The 15,352-nt window shown below is 48.8% G+C and overlaps 3 protein-coding genes across 3 annotated transcripts; 1 reads left to right on the top strand and 2 right to left on the bottom strand.

Annotated features, from left to right (window-relative positions):
* Positions 1 to 58: 58 nt before the first annotated feature.
* On the top strand, positions 59 to 6,333 carry I303_108427 (uncharacterized protein; the record flags this gene model as incomplete). The annotated part of the gene is made up of 15 exons (XM_065969830.1): positions 59 to 577; positions 642 to 839; positions 900 to 1,904; positions 1,960 to 2,415; positions 2,477 to 2,596; positions 2,654 to 2,818; positions 2,870 to 2,983; positions 3,042 to 3,248; positions 3,300 to 3,367; positions 3,421 to 3,762; positions 3,832 to 4,031; positions 4,090 to 4,283; positions 4,336 to 4,400; positions 4,462 to 4,655; positions 4,718 to 6,333. The coding sequence occupies 15 exons, from the start codon at positions 59 to 61 to the stop codon at positions 6,331 to 6,333; spliced, it is 5,463 nt and encodes a 1,820-aa protein (XP_065825902.1).
* A 460-nt stretch (positions 6,334 to 6,793) lies between these two features.
* I303_108426 (uncharacterized protein) lies at positions 6,794 to 10,557 on the bottom strand (the record flags this gene model as incomplete). Its single annotated transcript, XM_065969829.1, has 13 exons — positions 6,794 to 7,225; positions 7,285 to 7,333; positions 7,399 to 7,699; positions 7,758 to 7,935; positions 7,988 to 8,101; positions 8,156 to 8,495; positions 8,553 to 8,678; positions 8,732 to 8,809; positions 8,866 to 9,048; positions 9,106 to 9,384; positions 9,446 to 9,574; positions 9,637 to 10,192; positions 10,269 to 10,557. 13 exons carry the CDS (start codon positions 10,555 to 10,557, stop codon positions 6,794 to 6,796), a joined length of 3,054 nt encoding a protein of 1,017 aa, XP_065825901.1.
* A 2,545-nt stretch (positions 10,558 to 13,102) lies between these two features.
* On the bottom strand, positions 13,103 to 14,937 carry I303_108425 (malate dehydrogenase, NAD-dependent; the record flags this gene model as incomplete). The annotated part of the gene is made up of 10 exons (XM_018410523.2): positions 13,103 to 13,138; positions 13,231 to 13,332; positions 13,424 to 13,587; positions 13,649 to 13,684; positions 13,740 to 13,824; positions 13,896 to 14,055; positions 14,118 to 14,266; positions 14,451 to 14,606; positions 14,762 to 14,850; positions 14,907 to 14,937. The coding sequence occupies 10 exons, from the start codon at positions 14,935 to 14,937 to the stop codon at positions 13,103 to 13,105; spliced, it is 1,008 nt and encodes a 335-aa protein (XP_018260332.2).
* Between the last annotated feature and the right edge of the window lie 415 nt (positions 14,938 to 15,352).

The following is a 15,352-nucleotide window of genomic DNA, read 5'->3' as shown; positions in this document are numbered from 1 at the left end:
GCTATCGTAACGAAATCGGTCATCTCTCCCGGGCGTTTGTCCGACACAAGCAGAAACCATGGCGGTGGAGGAAGTATACCCTCCCTCTCGGGGGTTCGTACTCACGCACCAAAGGAACGTCCTCGACATAGACTTTCAAGGTATCATTACTGCCTCAGCTTTCCTCACTATCGAACCGACCAACCCGGCATTACGAACCATATATCTCAACGCTTCTCCTTTACTGCAAATCAACAATGTCACCTTGTCGTCGCCCACACCTTTGGAAGCTTTCCTGCCTACACCTGTATCATTTACGCTATCCAACCCGTTCCAACCTTTACCGGTAAGGGAACCGCCGATAGATCTCAAGTCGCATCCTGAGATCAAGAGGAAAACCTGGTCAGCTATGGGTGAGAGCGATGAAGGTGAATTGGCGATCAACGTTTCGGGTGGATGGGTCAGGTTGGTAGAGACGCAAACCTCCAATTTTGCTTTTGCGCCTATACAAGTTCAGATTGATTATCAGCTTGTCCTTGGTGGAGATATTGTGGAAGGTATCGTTTTCAAGCGACCTGGTGATGCAGGTAACGAATTCGTCAGTAGTCTTCCGAACAAAATGTAGGGCTCTCAAGCTGATCAGTCAATCTCCGTTCTCTTAGCAAATCCCACACATGTATCTGTCGCCTACCACGTATGATGCAGCTAGGATCTGGACGCCATGTGTGGACAGCTTGTGGGAACGATGTACTTGGGAATTAGAATTTATCGTGCCTCGGTATCTGGAAGGAGGAGAGCCTGGACCAGACGAGGAAGCGTATCCTGTGATGGTGGTCAGCAGCGGAGAGCTGATGGAACAAGTGAGTCACCTCCAAAGTCCTATCAAAAGCAACAGCACCTCGACTGACATGCTTCCTCAGGTGACACACCCTCACGATCCGAACAAGGTCATCTTCTATTACCTACAGACCAACCCTACTTCTGTCCAGCACATATCGTTCGCCGCCGGTCCCTTCGAGATGCATTGCTGCTCCGCCGACGAATCGCATAAGCCAATCCTGGCATTCTGCCTCCCTGGTGAACTGGACAATCTAAAACATTCGACATCGTGGTTACCCCGGGCCATGACTTTCTACGCTGAAATGGGTTCTTACCCGTTCACCGATTTCAAAGCGGTCTTCGTCAACAACCCTCGGACCGAATGCTCGACTTCCGCGACCTTAGCTATCCTATCTTCGGACCTGCTTCATCCGCCTACGATCATCGAGGAAGCCCTAGAGATACGCCAGATCCTGTCTTTGGCTTTGATCCAGCAATGGGTAGGAGTCAATATCATTCAACGGACTCTGGCGGACACATGGCTCATCAACGGTCTGGCTCTGTACATCCAAGCTCAGTTCATACGGCATCTCTTAGGGAATAACGAGTATAGATTCAGGATGAAGAAGGATATCGATAAATGTGTTCAGCAAGATCAGGGGTCACAATGGCCTTTATGCGTGCCCGGAATAATCGATCCACCGGATGCGAACACTACGGCATTCATCAATCTGAAAGCTCCTTTAGTACTGCATATCCTCGATAGATATATTGCTAAAACAGGTACTTCATTGGGATTATCGCAAGTCATACCAAGGATATTTGTTGCGTCACTATCAGATGAACTTCAAGGGAACTCACTATCGACACAATATTTCTTCAGACAATGTCGGAAGGTCTCGGGCCTGGATCTGCAGACTTTCCAAGATCAGTGGATATTCGGAAGTGGATGTCCGAAATTATCAATCAGGACGAATTTTATTAAGAAAAAGCTCATAGTGGAATTCACGGTGAATCAAAGCCAACCTGCTCATGAATACATACAAAGCTTGGGAGAGAAGGCGCGTAAGACGGCTGTGTGGAGGAGACCAACTCGCTTTTTCGAGGTATGTCGGCTTACTCAGCCATCTGAGGATTTGCCAGCTAATGTCTCTGTTGTAGGGGAGTTTGACGGTCCGGATCCACGAAGCAGATGGAGCTCCTTTCGAGCATCTTGTAGATATCAAGACTCCCTCAAAAACATTCCCATTGCCCTTCAACACCAAATACAAGCGGACACGGCGTTCGGGCCACATAGCGGCGCGATTCAGTAAGATGCAAGATGCTCTGGCGGATGAAGCGGCAAATGATGAAGAGGACGAAGCTCGATTACAAGCTGCTGATCGAGCAGGGGTATTTGCTTATCCTCCTTGGGAAGACGAAGAGGAATGCCGGCGCTGGAGGGTGGCTGAGTGGGGAGAAAACGATGCGGATGCCCTCATGCTGGAGAATGGTGGATATGAGTGGATCAGGATTGACCCAGAATGCGAGTGGCTGGCTTCGATTGAGTACAATGAGAAGCCGTGGTGCTGGATCTCGCAACTTCAAGGAGATCGAGATGTTGTTGCTCAACTCGAGGTGGGTTGTCAGCGTGACATATGATTTCAGGATTTTAGCAGCTTACGAAATGTGCGACTAGGCAATCAATCGGATGCGAGCGTATCCTTCCCCTGTGATCGCTAGTGAACTCGCTAGGACGGTCTTGGTCAAAAACTACTACTACAGAGTCAGGATGGAAGCTGCTCGAGCTTTAGCTGTGGTGCGTCGATTTTGATCATTGTTGAACGGCCTAATCTGACTTAGCTTCGCTTTGCAGTATAACGTGTCCGAATGCGATTACATAGGATACTTCCTTGTGCTCAAGCTATTTCAGACGCTATATTGTCATCCACCTAGTGATCCTGATGCAGAAGCACCGGATATGGAATGTCGACCTCTGCCTAACGATTTTTCCAACTTTTCAGACTACTTCGTCAAGAAGGTGAGTCGTTCTGTATGGACAAAGTGGCTAGACAGCTGACTACGAATGCAGAGTTTGATCGCTACCATGCCGGATCTGCGTGATATGGCGACCAGGACTGTGTGGAAAAATGTTAGAGTAATTCTACTAGATCTGCTCAAGCTGAATGATAATACCGGGAACGCCGTGTGTTTCTTCCATTTGCTCAAAGCACTGAATTACTGGCTGACTGAGGGATCAACAGTATTCCGACTCGTACTACCTTGCAGCAGTCATCACCGCCATCGGCAATGCATTCACCTTTGGATCGACACAACAGTCGCTGAACGAGGACGAACGCGAAGCCGAAATGGCTCTTCTGAGAGAATCGACAGATGCGCTGGATCGAGTCATGACCATGGACAGGCTTGTGCCCAGTCATCATAATCTGATCACCAAGGCTGGTCTGCAGGTGAGGCGAAAAGCCCTCGATCCCTCAACACACCAGCTGAATTTTGATTAGACCCACATCAAATCGATCTTAGCTGGACAACGAACAAATGATGCCAGATTACTTCTCAGCTATACTCGGTGAGTCGGCTCTTTGTGTCACTACGGCGCCATAATGCTGACCATATCAATAGCGAGGGTAACTTTGAGCCCATACGACTTGTAGCGTTCGATGGTCTGTTGCTGTGCAAACCGCCTGGACGGTCACTCGCTGTTGACAGATACCTGATTGACGTGATCCGAGCCGACAACTCCCTCACAATACGTCGACATGTTGCAAGAGGTTTATCCGAATCTATCTTGATGACACTAGCGCTGGGAGAAATCCAAGTCCCCCAACCGGGTGTAGTGGAAGATGAGAATGACGATGCAAAGGAAAAGCGCTTGGAAGCGCAGAACACAGCGATCGTCAAAGCTGTCAGAAAGGATTTCTCGAAGCGTTTGGATATCAAGTCTATTCTTCAAGACGCATTGATGTAAGTCGTCTCGAGACCCTGATCTGCTAGCGACATCGAGTGAGAAGCTGATTTACACCTATGATCTAGCTCAAGCTTTACTTTGCCCGATCACGAGGTTCGGATGGCATTGTTGAAGGCTGCAGAGGTGATATCGGGCAGTACGACCGAGCCGCTTCCAGGAACCATGATCACTCTGCAGACGCCTACTGTCGAAAGCGCTCCTCCTTTGCCCACCCCAAAGATCAGGCTCAGCATGGGCAGCTCTGAGATTCGACCTGATGCCCAAGGTAAGCTTTGTAGCAAGGGTCACTTTCTGCATCTGGCTGAGCCCCCTCTCTGATACAGGTTACGGCTTCCCGGTGCTGGACGGCCAATCCATTACACCTACAGCGGCGACCACACCGCTGAGGATCACGTTGAACGCCAATGGCAACTTCCAGCAACCTACGCAGAAGAAGAAAGAGAAAGTATTGAAGCAGCAGAAGAACGGCTTGAGCGATAATGACTTCAAAGCCATTGCCATCGCCCTTCAGAAGCTCGTGAGTGTATCAAATTTGTGAGCATGTATGTCTGTTGAACATCCGGATGCAGATTGGGCATAAGAGCAGTCATTGGTTCAGGCAACCTGTCGATGCCGTCCGAGATAACGCTGCAGAGTAAGTCTTCCGTTCTCATGCACGTTTGCTTTGAGCTCACGATAAATTGTCATGGGTGTAGCTATGCGGCTATCATCAAGCATCCGATGGACCTTCAGACGATATCGGCGAAATTGGATAACGGGATGTACACCAATCGACAGGAATTTGTCGTCGATGTCAAGTTGATCATCTCGAATTGTTACTCGTATAACGTCAGCCCTGCTAGTCCCGTCAGAAAAGCAGGAGAAGCCTTCGAGAAGATGTTCAACAACCGTAAGTTGTCTGTCTTCTTTCCTGCATCTAAGTAACGAAGTTACAGCTGACATCGTGTTCAGTGTGGACAAAGACCGAACATACTCTCAGCTCAAGTGCCGCAGCAGCCCAACAAGCTGCCTTAGCGCCGAAAGCTTTGCCGGCGGCACGATCCACCGCCTTGCCTGCTCCCTCAGCTGTTGAAGCGACTTTACCTGCACCGAAGAGTACAGCTGTCAAATTCAAGGTGAAGCCTCCTAAGAATGTCACGATCGATACGTCCGTCACAGAACATGTCCCGCCGATGGCTCCACCGCCCTTACCCTCTTCTAAGAAGGCTACGCCCTCCAGCACGAAAAGTCCAGACCGGCCACCTGTTCCGACCTTCCCAACCAGTGAAGCTGCTAAACCTTCAAAAAAGAGGAAAGAGCCCAGCAGATCGCGAAATGAACTGGATGATATACTGGGCGCGGAGATTGACGAGATTGAGAAACGTCGACCATCCCTGAACGATGGGTTGAGCGATTTGTTACCGTCCAAATCAGAATCACCTAAGCCTCCTGCCGCCAAGAAAATCAAGATTCCGAATCCTTCTACTTCCACTTCTACTTCTACATCTGCATCGTATCAACCTAGAACCAAGTCACCTGAAAAACCTGCATCCGCGTTAATAGATATCAAACCGAAGATAAAATTCTCTACGCCGGCCTCCTCTCACACGCCTACTCCGCCGCCATCTTCCAATCAATCACTGCCTTCGGCGGCGGAAACGAAATCTAATGTCAAGAAAGCCAAGCTCAAGGGATTGTCTGTGACTATCCCACCAGAAGGGAAGAAAGCATCTTCGATCGAAAGGTCAACTGCTTCTCCTGCGCCATCAAGATCTTCAGTTCCGCCGCCTGCTAAAATTCAATCCCACAAAAACACTTCGACTCATCCGCAGCCGCACTCGCAGTCACAGCCCCAACCTCCCGTTGGAGACGCGATTGCGTATGTTCCTACCAGGCAGGGTCCTCCGCCCGATTTACCGCCCACTGTCCAGAATACAGCTCCGATGAAGAACAAACGGGCCAAAGGGTTGATTACTGCACTCAGCAAAGATATTCAGGCTGTCTTCTTCCTGAAACCTGTTGATCCCATCGTCGATGGGTGTCCAACTTATTTCCAAGAGATCAAACATCCCATGGACTTCGAAACTATCACCAAGAAAATCGATAATAAGAAGTACAAGAACCTGGGGCAATTCGCTCGGGATGTCGAATTGGTCTTCGCGAATTGTCGGCAATTCAACCCTCCGGGCGAGATCACCCAGTGTGCCGATCACGTCGAGGCTCTCTATTGGAAAGAATGGCCGAAAGTGGCTTCTTCCAAGATGACCCCAGATGAAAGGAAGGCGATGGGCTCTTTAATTGCCCAAGCGCTGAAAAGCCACCTTAGTGAATGGTTCAGAACAGCTGTTGATCCGATCGCCCTAGGAATCCCACAATACTTCGATATCATCCCGCCTGAAGATGCGAGGGACCTGACGCTGATCAAAGGCAAATTCGATAAAGGGCAATATAGGGAGGCGAAGCATATAGACGAAGATGTCGAGCTGATGCTGGAGAATGCCCGGGTGTTTAACGGAGATGGGCCCGTGGTGGAAGCTGCGAATGCCTTGGGCAAATGGTGGACTCAGCAGAGAATGAAGATGGACTAGGTCAAGCTGACACACGGGATCTCAGACAAGTTAGTGTGAGATCAGGGATCGGTTAGCAACGGGAAGTAGAAGTAGTGCATGTTTTGCCTTAATATGTCAAGTATAATTACAGAACAGTCAAGCGCCCAGATTTATCATGATATGGTATGATATTCATGCAGATCGCAAGCTATCGATAGGGCAGTACAGCTATTTTCGTATATATACACATGTATCGTATAGATCAATGCCGATTCAATCGATCCAAGTTGAATGAGTACCAAAAGCGAGAGAGCAAGATAGATTGTCCACAAGTAAACCACCGAAATCATTGAAATGAGAAATTCCTTTTTCTTCTTCATCATCATCAAAATTGCCCAAGCAAGAAACCCATCTATAAACAGATCGAAGACTCCAACAATTCACATCGTCAATTTTCAGCATTATAAACAGCACAAAACTTGTAAGACCATACAGACGATCAGGAAGAGTAAGGAGTCAAGTTCACTCCGGAACCGATACTGTCGGTTTGGCCTTCCTTCCCAAACGGTCTGGGAGTGATCAAATTACCTTCGCTCTCGAGACCTTCCATAGGTAAGGGCAAGTATTGAGCTTGACCATCGAAGCTAGACCCTGTGGATCCAGACATGAAGGTCGGGACGGCGGTCGACAAGTCATTCAACGAGTTTGTCGAGGAAGCAAGCTCGTTAGGAGAAGGGATAAAGAGATTCATGCTGGAAATCGAAGATCGATTGGAGTGTTGAGGCGTGAAGCCCATCGAGGGTGTCTGGATGGTAGGTCCGACTGACTTGGACGAGAGCGCAGTCTGTCTGAGGGAGGTGATGGACACATAGTCATCGATGAACGTCTTGAGGAGCTGGAATAGGCCGAACGATTTTTCGGATTTGAGAGTCTGAGATGCGACTAGTCAGCAAAGTGATGAGAGTCTTCGTTGACAGCTGGAACACTCACAAAGTCTCTCATCACTTGAGACGTGATGAAGCCAACTCTGCAGACGATTCTAGATGATCCAATCGTGTTAGCGTTAGTATGTATACTCGAGCTTTTAGCATGACATCGACTCACGCTCTCATCGTTACTCCTGGGACACCAAGCACCTGGCTCAGCACCCGATCCACCCACTCGGTCAATCTGTTCACACCGTTATTCCTGTACTGTGGCATCTCGGTCTCGGCGAGCCAATGGCCGAAATCTGCCAGCACTTGCTCCAGTACGTCTTGTTCACATGAGCATGACAGGGCGCATTGATCGGAAACTGATCGAATGTCGAGCGCATTCCAAGCAGAGATCATTTCCCTAGTTTGAGCTGCATCAGAAAGTATAGGTCCGAGGGCGAATGTGACTTGACGTAAATCCAGGAAACGAGCTGTTTTGTATCGCCTCAGCCACCGAGTGAGTCTGTCCCAGCTGTTTAAGTAACTTACTGAACAAATGGGCGGCTCTGACAGCTAATTCCACCTTAGCTTCTCTGAAATCAATTGCAAAGGAGGTCAAAGCGTCTTCCATGATCATTTCGAGGTTTTCAGCCAAAGCTCGAAGGGCATTCTGGGTCGTGACGTTCATGCTGATGCTGAGCTTGCCGAGCAGAATCCCGATGATGTGCTGTCGTACGCAGCATCAGCCTCTCTACTTGGAGCGGAAATGCGCCGATCACCACACGACTCATGTCATATGTTATCGCCATCGCGTCGGATACCATTGTGGATACGTTTGGCTGAGAAGTCATCTGGTAACTTCTGTGCGACAGTCCAGCCCAGAAAGTTCGACACTAGAAACTGGTATGAGCATACGCGAATAACCCCACTGGACAGGCGCCACTCACATTCATTTCATACTTGTCAAATTGCATGCCTCTCATACAGCTCACCAGGGCTTCTTGATGATGACAGAAGGAATTCCAGAAATCTTGCAAAGCCTGCTGGTTAGCCAGATGTCTGGCATCGGCAAAGGTAGGGAAGCCTGGCAAGTTGTAAACTGGGGTAGGTGTCTCTTGTGTCTGCTGAGCGACGAAGCCGCCACTCAAGGCTGCCGTAGTGTGCCGCCTCGGGAATTTTGGCCTAGTCGAGAATGAGTCGTTGATGGACGTTGCCCTAGATCGACTGCCCGAGCTTGCTCGAGTGTATGTCCTGAAGTCGTAGGAGGAAGGCGACTTCTTGAGGGTGCTTTTCGAAGAAAATCCCCGTCAGCTATCACTTCCATGTGCGGAAGATGCGACGCACGATGTGGAGAATGGATCCTCCTCTTCCTCGCTCTCTTCTAGATCTTCCTCTTCCATATCCTCGTCGATGTCCTGAGCGGTCGTTCGGAAGTCCATTGACCCGTCTTCCGGGACAACGTGCCAAGCGCTGTACCGGAAAGTCAGCTCATGTCGGACGGAGTCTGCGTCGGGACAGCTCACCCGCTGGAATCGCCATACTCGTTTAGTCGTTCAGCTTCAATCTGAATCGCCGGTCGGATCGACACATAGTGATATTTGCTAAAAACGAAGCACAAATCAGCTCATGTCATCCAGCCTCGCTTAAAAAAGCTCACCTGTTACCTCTTACACCCAGACGTCGAGTCTTGATGCCTGGAAAAGCGGCCCTGACAGCTTTCCCGAAAGAGGCAGAATTGATAGGTTTTAACCCGTATCCTTCGCAAGAAACAGTGTATGAGTGATATAGACCTTGTCTGGGAACAGTACGTCCCATAGCATGACAGTAGCTCAGCATCAACCTAAATATGGGTGTCAGCTGTTTGTCTCCTTTGGGTTGTTCATTGGATGCGACGGACCATCTTCGAACCCAAAGAGTTCTGGCCTTGTCCTGCTGTGACTGACTGGCCATTCTTCTAATCTCGTTCGATTTCTCGGTCAAATCTTTGCGCACGGTCTCTTGTCTCTCAAGTGCAGATCCGGAAAGAACCACACCAGTGCTTTGCATCTGCAACTGCAGATCAGACTGTGATGCCTGTTTGGCCAGGATGAAAGAAGTGCTTCTTCGGCTGCGCGAGAGCATCGGTCTTATGGGTGAAGCATTGATGGGAGTGTTATAAGGTGTGTTTGAGCTGGTCCTACGGGGAAGGAAATGACTTTTTAGCAGCCGCCAAATTTCGGAGCTTGGCGGAAACTCACCTTCGGTGATGAAGGGTCATCTTGCTCAGACCGCTGTGAGCAGGGTAAGCAGCAGTCGTTGACCAAGGCGCATTACTGTATGTAGTTGAAGCGCTGAGCATGGTGGCGATCTCATCATCGGCTTCAGATCTGAGGCAACGATTTCGTCAGCTCGGAGGCCAAGACCAGGCGAGGCGAATGGGGTCACTCACTTGACTGATACACTTTCGGATCTGTACCTGTTATACGGAGTACTTCGACTGAAACTTCTCTCTCGAGTAATCTTACCTAATCCCAGTCCCATGTGACCGGTCGTGTTCATCATCCCAATGTTTGACAAGTTTTGAGTCTGGACAGCGAGTCGGGGTGGCTGCTGCTTGAATACTTCTGTAGGCGGTATACCTTGATTGTGAGAATACATAGTAGGCAGGTTGTTTGTCTGTGGTACAGAGTATATCGACATGTCCATCATAGGGAGGGGTTGATTGGTGAATAATTTCTCGTCGAAAGGCGGGATCGAGGGATTCATGGAGGAAAAGCTTGAGGCTCGTGAGTGGTCCATCGAGATATAATCGCTGGTAGACATCTCTGTGGGGAATGTCTGTACAAGCAATCGTCCATCATCGTTCTGTTGGGTGGCAGAGACCACGGAAGCCAACGAGGAAGATGAGGAGGCATGTGAGAGCATATGAGGCTGCGAGTGGAACGGCTGCAGAGGAGGATACTCCATTATCGGTGTGAAAGCTGGAGTGGACGTATTAAGCGTTTCTGCAGAGATCTCGTCAGCTTCGCCACAAAACCTCCATCAAGCTAGAGGATCGTCAGCGAAGGACTGGACACTTACCGAAGCCAGTGACCTTCTGATCCAGAGGGCTGTTGTCCAAGTTCATGGAGTTGAAGCCCCCGTTGAAGCTGTCGATCGAAGTCCAAGCGCTAGACGGCGCATCTTGCGCTTGGGGCTGTGGATGTTCGGGTGAGTTGGCGAGAGCGTTGGCATCGAAATGGAATTCATTGTGGCCCAAGCCATGATGCTGAAGCAAGACATCAGAAGGAGATGCTTCCGTGTGCGGAGAAGAGGAGGATTGAGATAAGTTGGCCGGGTAACTGTATGAGGTATCGATCGGTTCGGCCATTTTGTTGGGAGCTGTTGCGCCAGCTTTGGAGATCTTGTGTGTTGTATATCAGATACCGTCTGGTGCCGTTATAAGAGCCGTTATGAGATCGGCGAACAAAAGAACAAGTGTCAAGAGACGTTTCCTAGAGCCTGTCAAGGATATTGTCGCTGCGTGGACGTGCGAGAGGTTGACAATGGTTTCCTAGTGACCTTGACCTTCTGTTAAAGTCTTTTGTATCTCTTTCAAAAGACAGTCAGAGACGGTATCACCGAGGAATATTCCTATTGGGAATTGCACTAATCTTTAGCTTATCCCTTGTACACTAGGTAGGATATCATATGGGCTAAAGAGCAGGTACGAAGGACGAAGAGGCTCCAGAATAAACGGAGCGCTTTTTAACTCTCATCAGAATAGCTCTTTCGGAAGGTAATCAGGAAAGCCATGATTGTGTGTGTCTGTCTACAAGATTTCCAGACCAAGACAGGTACTCATCGAGGAACTAGCTTTGGGGTTGTACGTGCGAATGCGATTGACAGGCGATCACCAGGTAGAACATGTGAAGAAGGTCTGATCTCGACTTACGATAGTCCCAGATTTCTGCAGAGGGATGAGGTGAGACCCGTTGAGCTGTGTGTATGTTCACGTTGTTTCGTTTGAGGAAGGAATGTTATTTGGTTGAGTGGAAATGAAATTCTGGTTGCTCAGTTACGCTCGGCGTATGAGGTTTTCTTGATCTGCCTCGTATACGAAACTTGACGACGGCGAGGTGAATTGACCAGTGATCTAAGCTCAGTTCCTTCTCGAGTTGAGAAATCGATACAAGAGCAGAGCTCGACAGAATGAGGAAAAGAAAGAAAGAAAGACAAAAGTTGAAGCACAAGAAGAATAAAGAGGAAAAGATAAGTCAGGTTGAGGCCTCACGAGATAATGGATAGTGGACGAGGATGGGCAAATCGATATCTTGAGATGTCAACAGCACACCATACAACCAGAACCCTACACTCCCGTCTGCGCGTGGAGGCAAGCGATCAAAACATCCTTGCAGGCAGGGAAGCGTGAGGCTTGATCCGTGCATCGTACTAGGGGATAAGCACAGGTCAAGCGGAGTAAGCTTATGCGTGTTAGGATCAGAACAGCACGGTACGTTCTTGTAAATGGCGGTTCCTGATCAGATTACAAGTATAATCAGGTCCAACTGGGAAAAGCTATGATCATCGTGTCGCGAGGAATCGAGGCTTACCTCTTCCGGTGAACTAGATGGGAAGGGGGTCCTTTCGGTCATTTGCAAGACCTGTAAGAGCTGACAAGCTGTTGATAGGTTAGGAACGTGATGCTAGGAGGGAAGATGGCTATATTCCAGTGTGATTCAACTATCTAAACTCCACGAAAGCCTCGAGTCTCGGCAAGGTACGGATAGATAGGGTCGAATAGATAGCGGAAAAACGGGATATGCTTATGTGTATGGATGTGTGTTTCAGAAATGAGGCATTATTCCGTCTGCCGAGAACATTTCTATGAATCTGTATCTGTATCAGTAGTACGACTAAGAGTAGATGTCCGTCGATCAATGCGTCCAGTAACGGTACAAAAACGTCACAGACTCACAGACCGCAGACCACAGACCTTACGAACTCCCCTTTTCTTGATCGACTCTAGACGAGTTGGGACCTTACCCTTTTCCGCTTTAGCGTAAGGTACTGTATGGTATGTATGGTATGCACCGTATGATGCACGAAAGCACCTACCTAGAGCATAGGCTTGTCATCATTCGTATACCCACGTAATCTCAATCTTCAATCTCCATAGGATAGGCAAGTACTAAATCCAGTGAAAACCCCGCTTTTCGCCATCCCGACTTCCCGCTGTGTGATAGCGGTCCAAGCGCAACGATTAGCGTCGAAAGATTTTGACGCTTGAGGCTTTTTCCAGTAAAATACACAATGGTCAAAGCGTTAGTAACCTTAAAAAAGGTACAATCAAGGGTGCCACATTCGATTCTTTCCCCATCTTGGCCTTCGCCATTACTCCTGAGAGAGCAAAATTGCTCCTTGATTTTCGGACGCCAATAGCGTACTGTACAGTACTCGGCCCAAAATCAGAGTACTCGGCCCAATCTTCCACTATAGAAGATACGAGATACGATCGATCGACAGAGATGGGATAAATAACGAGGACCTACTGTACGCGGAGTGGCTGAAACGCACGACAGTAAGAATCAGCCAGCCATTGCCGCCAAATGAGAAGACACACCCAGTTGAAACGTTGAAATTTCGACCCCTGGCGTTTCATCTCACCCGCTTCTCACGCCCAGCCTCGCAGACTCGGCCGTATAGAATATACAAAGAAGCAAGCCAAGCGCTAATTTGCGACAAGACTTCAGGCGTTTCATATCGGTCAGAGGTGAATGCTTATTCGGGTCGCTAACTGAGCAATCGAACCCATGAATTCGATATGACTTCATACAGGTAAGATGGCTATGGTTAATCCATTTTCTTCGTTTTCATACTATTCTCTACTTCTACTAATCCGCGTCTTGGCGGAACTCTCCTTGTGAGCTCACAAATTAAAGCTTAGGGGGAGCTGGTTGGAAGGTGTTACCCTATTTATAGCCACAAACCTGTTAGCTTGGCACTACATGTCGTGGTTTATAGAAGCACAGTATAAAAGTCGAGACGTGAAATATCAGCTCACCTTCTCAATGGATGGACCGAGCTCCTTGACAGCAGCTTCGAGGAGACCTTTCTCGACATCATCGAGTTGACCGATGGGGAGGATCTTATCGATACCATTAGGCTAATATCAAGTGCAGGTCAGCTCTTGCTACTCCTAATTCTGATTGTTGGAATTTGGTAAGGATTATAGCGGAAATGGCACAACTACTCACTCCAAGCTCGATGTTGACAGAGAAGTAGTCCAAATCAGCTCCAATTTCCTTCTTGATAGCTTCACCACCGGCATCAGCAGAAAGGTTGATGTAAGATTGTACGACCTTGCCCTTCTTTCCGCCGAAAGCAGCATCGATGACGTAGTTGGCGAACTCGGCACCAGCTATGATCGTATAACGGATCAGTAAACGTCAGAGCGGGCTGCATGCAGTATGACAGCTCACCTTGGGCCATAGAAAGGGTAGCAGAACCAGCACCGTCTATGAAAATCATGAGCATCACGTGCATTGAGGTGCGAAGGAGACGGGTACCCACCTTTAGCCTTGACTACCTCGTCACCACCAAATTGAATTCGGTTGACCAAAGCATCTCTCTTCTCCTTGTCGGACAAAATTTCAGGCTGTGACAAGACGGTGAAAAGACCTGTCAGCTGTCTGCATTCGACGATGCGTATTCAGCCATGAGACTCACGATGGCGGGCTTGGTTTGGGAAAGCAAGGGCAAGATGGTAGCACCAGAGTGACCACCAACAACGGGGATCGAGTATTCTTGGGCCTTGGTGGGTTTGCCAAGGACGGAGGCTACGAAGGTGGAGGCTCGGATGACATCGAGATGAGACACACCCAAAAGTCTGAGAATCAATCGAGATCAGCTTTGACTTCCCATAAAATGGACAGCGTTGCAAAAGCTGACCTTTTAGGGTCGAATACACCGGCCTTCTTGAGAGTCTCCGCGAACACGGGCACGGTGGAGTTGACAGGGTTCGAAATGACCAAGATGAAGGCCTTGGGAGCGGCGTTGGCAATAGCTTGAGCGAGGGTAGCACAGATTCCAGCGTTGACCTGTCAATTGTCGTCAGCGTTTGAGCTTCTGTACTAATGCAAGCGGAGCTGACGAGATAGACTTACTTTCTGTGAGGATCGGATTTAACGGAGAACGGAGAAAATGTCCGATGTCACCTTGATCAGCAACGCATAGCTCTTTGTGCTGGGCCGAATGAGATGAAGCGACGATGATGGGACTTACAAAGAGGTCGTCTCTGGTCATACCTGGCTTTCTTGGTACACCGGCAGGGATGACGACGATATCGGCCCCTTTCAGAGCCTTCTCAGCTCCGTTATCAGGAGGAAGGTATCCTGTGACTTGAGCGGGAGTGGGGATGTGAGAGAGATCGGCAGCGACCTGAGCATTAAATAAGTGTCAGCATTTCTTGCATAGGTTGTCAACCATACTGGTAGAGAGAAATAAGATGCCAGAGCAATCGCGGGACAAAGGAGCCGAGCCGAGTCAAGCTGATGGGAGCGCAGACCGCCTAAACGGCTGAACAAGACACTCACACCGACAGCGTTGACGACATCGTAAAGAGCGAGCTCGGTGATGATGGGGTTGAGCTTCAGGAGAAGAGAAAGAGGTTGACCGATACCACCTGAATCATGGCTCATCAGCGTATGCTATCGTGATGGTACATGTTGATTCACTTACCGGCGGCACCACAGACTACAGCTTTGACCATTTTGTAAGAATCTATATGAACTATCGAAACATCAGCGCGAGCTCATACAATGACCAGCTTGTCTCTGCCTGAGCTTGAAGACTCACTATACTTGTGCGGGTATAATAAACGATGAGATAGGAGCAGAAGAGAGAAGCGGATAACAAGGCCGATGAGGATGAGACTGAATTATGTTATATGAAAGAGTGAATGGGTTGGTATGGTATGGTATGCGTGTCATCCAGTTGGTCTGTATGGTGAGCGGAGTCCCCATATGACTCCATATTCGAAATCAATCGATTAACCGGTTGATAGGATTCGAAATAAACACACAGGGACAGGGTAAGAGCACACGTTGGACCAGTCAAACGCGATCCCCAAATCAATATAACCGGACTTGATCATCAAAAGTACAGCCGAGTTACACCTCATCACT

This window comes from Kwoniella dejecticola, chromosome 11, assembly GCF_000512565.2.
Source record: "Kwoniella dejecticola CBS 10117 chromosome 11, complete sequence".
Classification (NCBI taxonomy): Eukaryota; Fungi; Basidiomycota; class Tremellomycetes; order Tremellales; family Cryptococcaceae; genus Kwoniella; species Kwoniella dejecticola.
The sequence above is the reverse complement of the archived record's forward strand: the minus strand, read 5'-3'. Positions and strand labels throughout refer to the sequence as shown.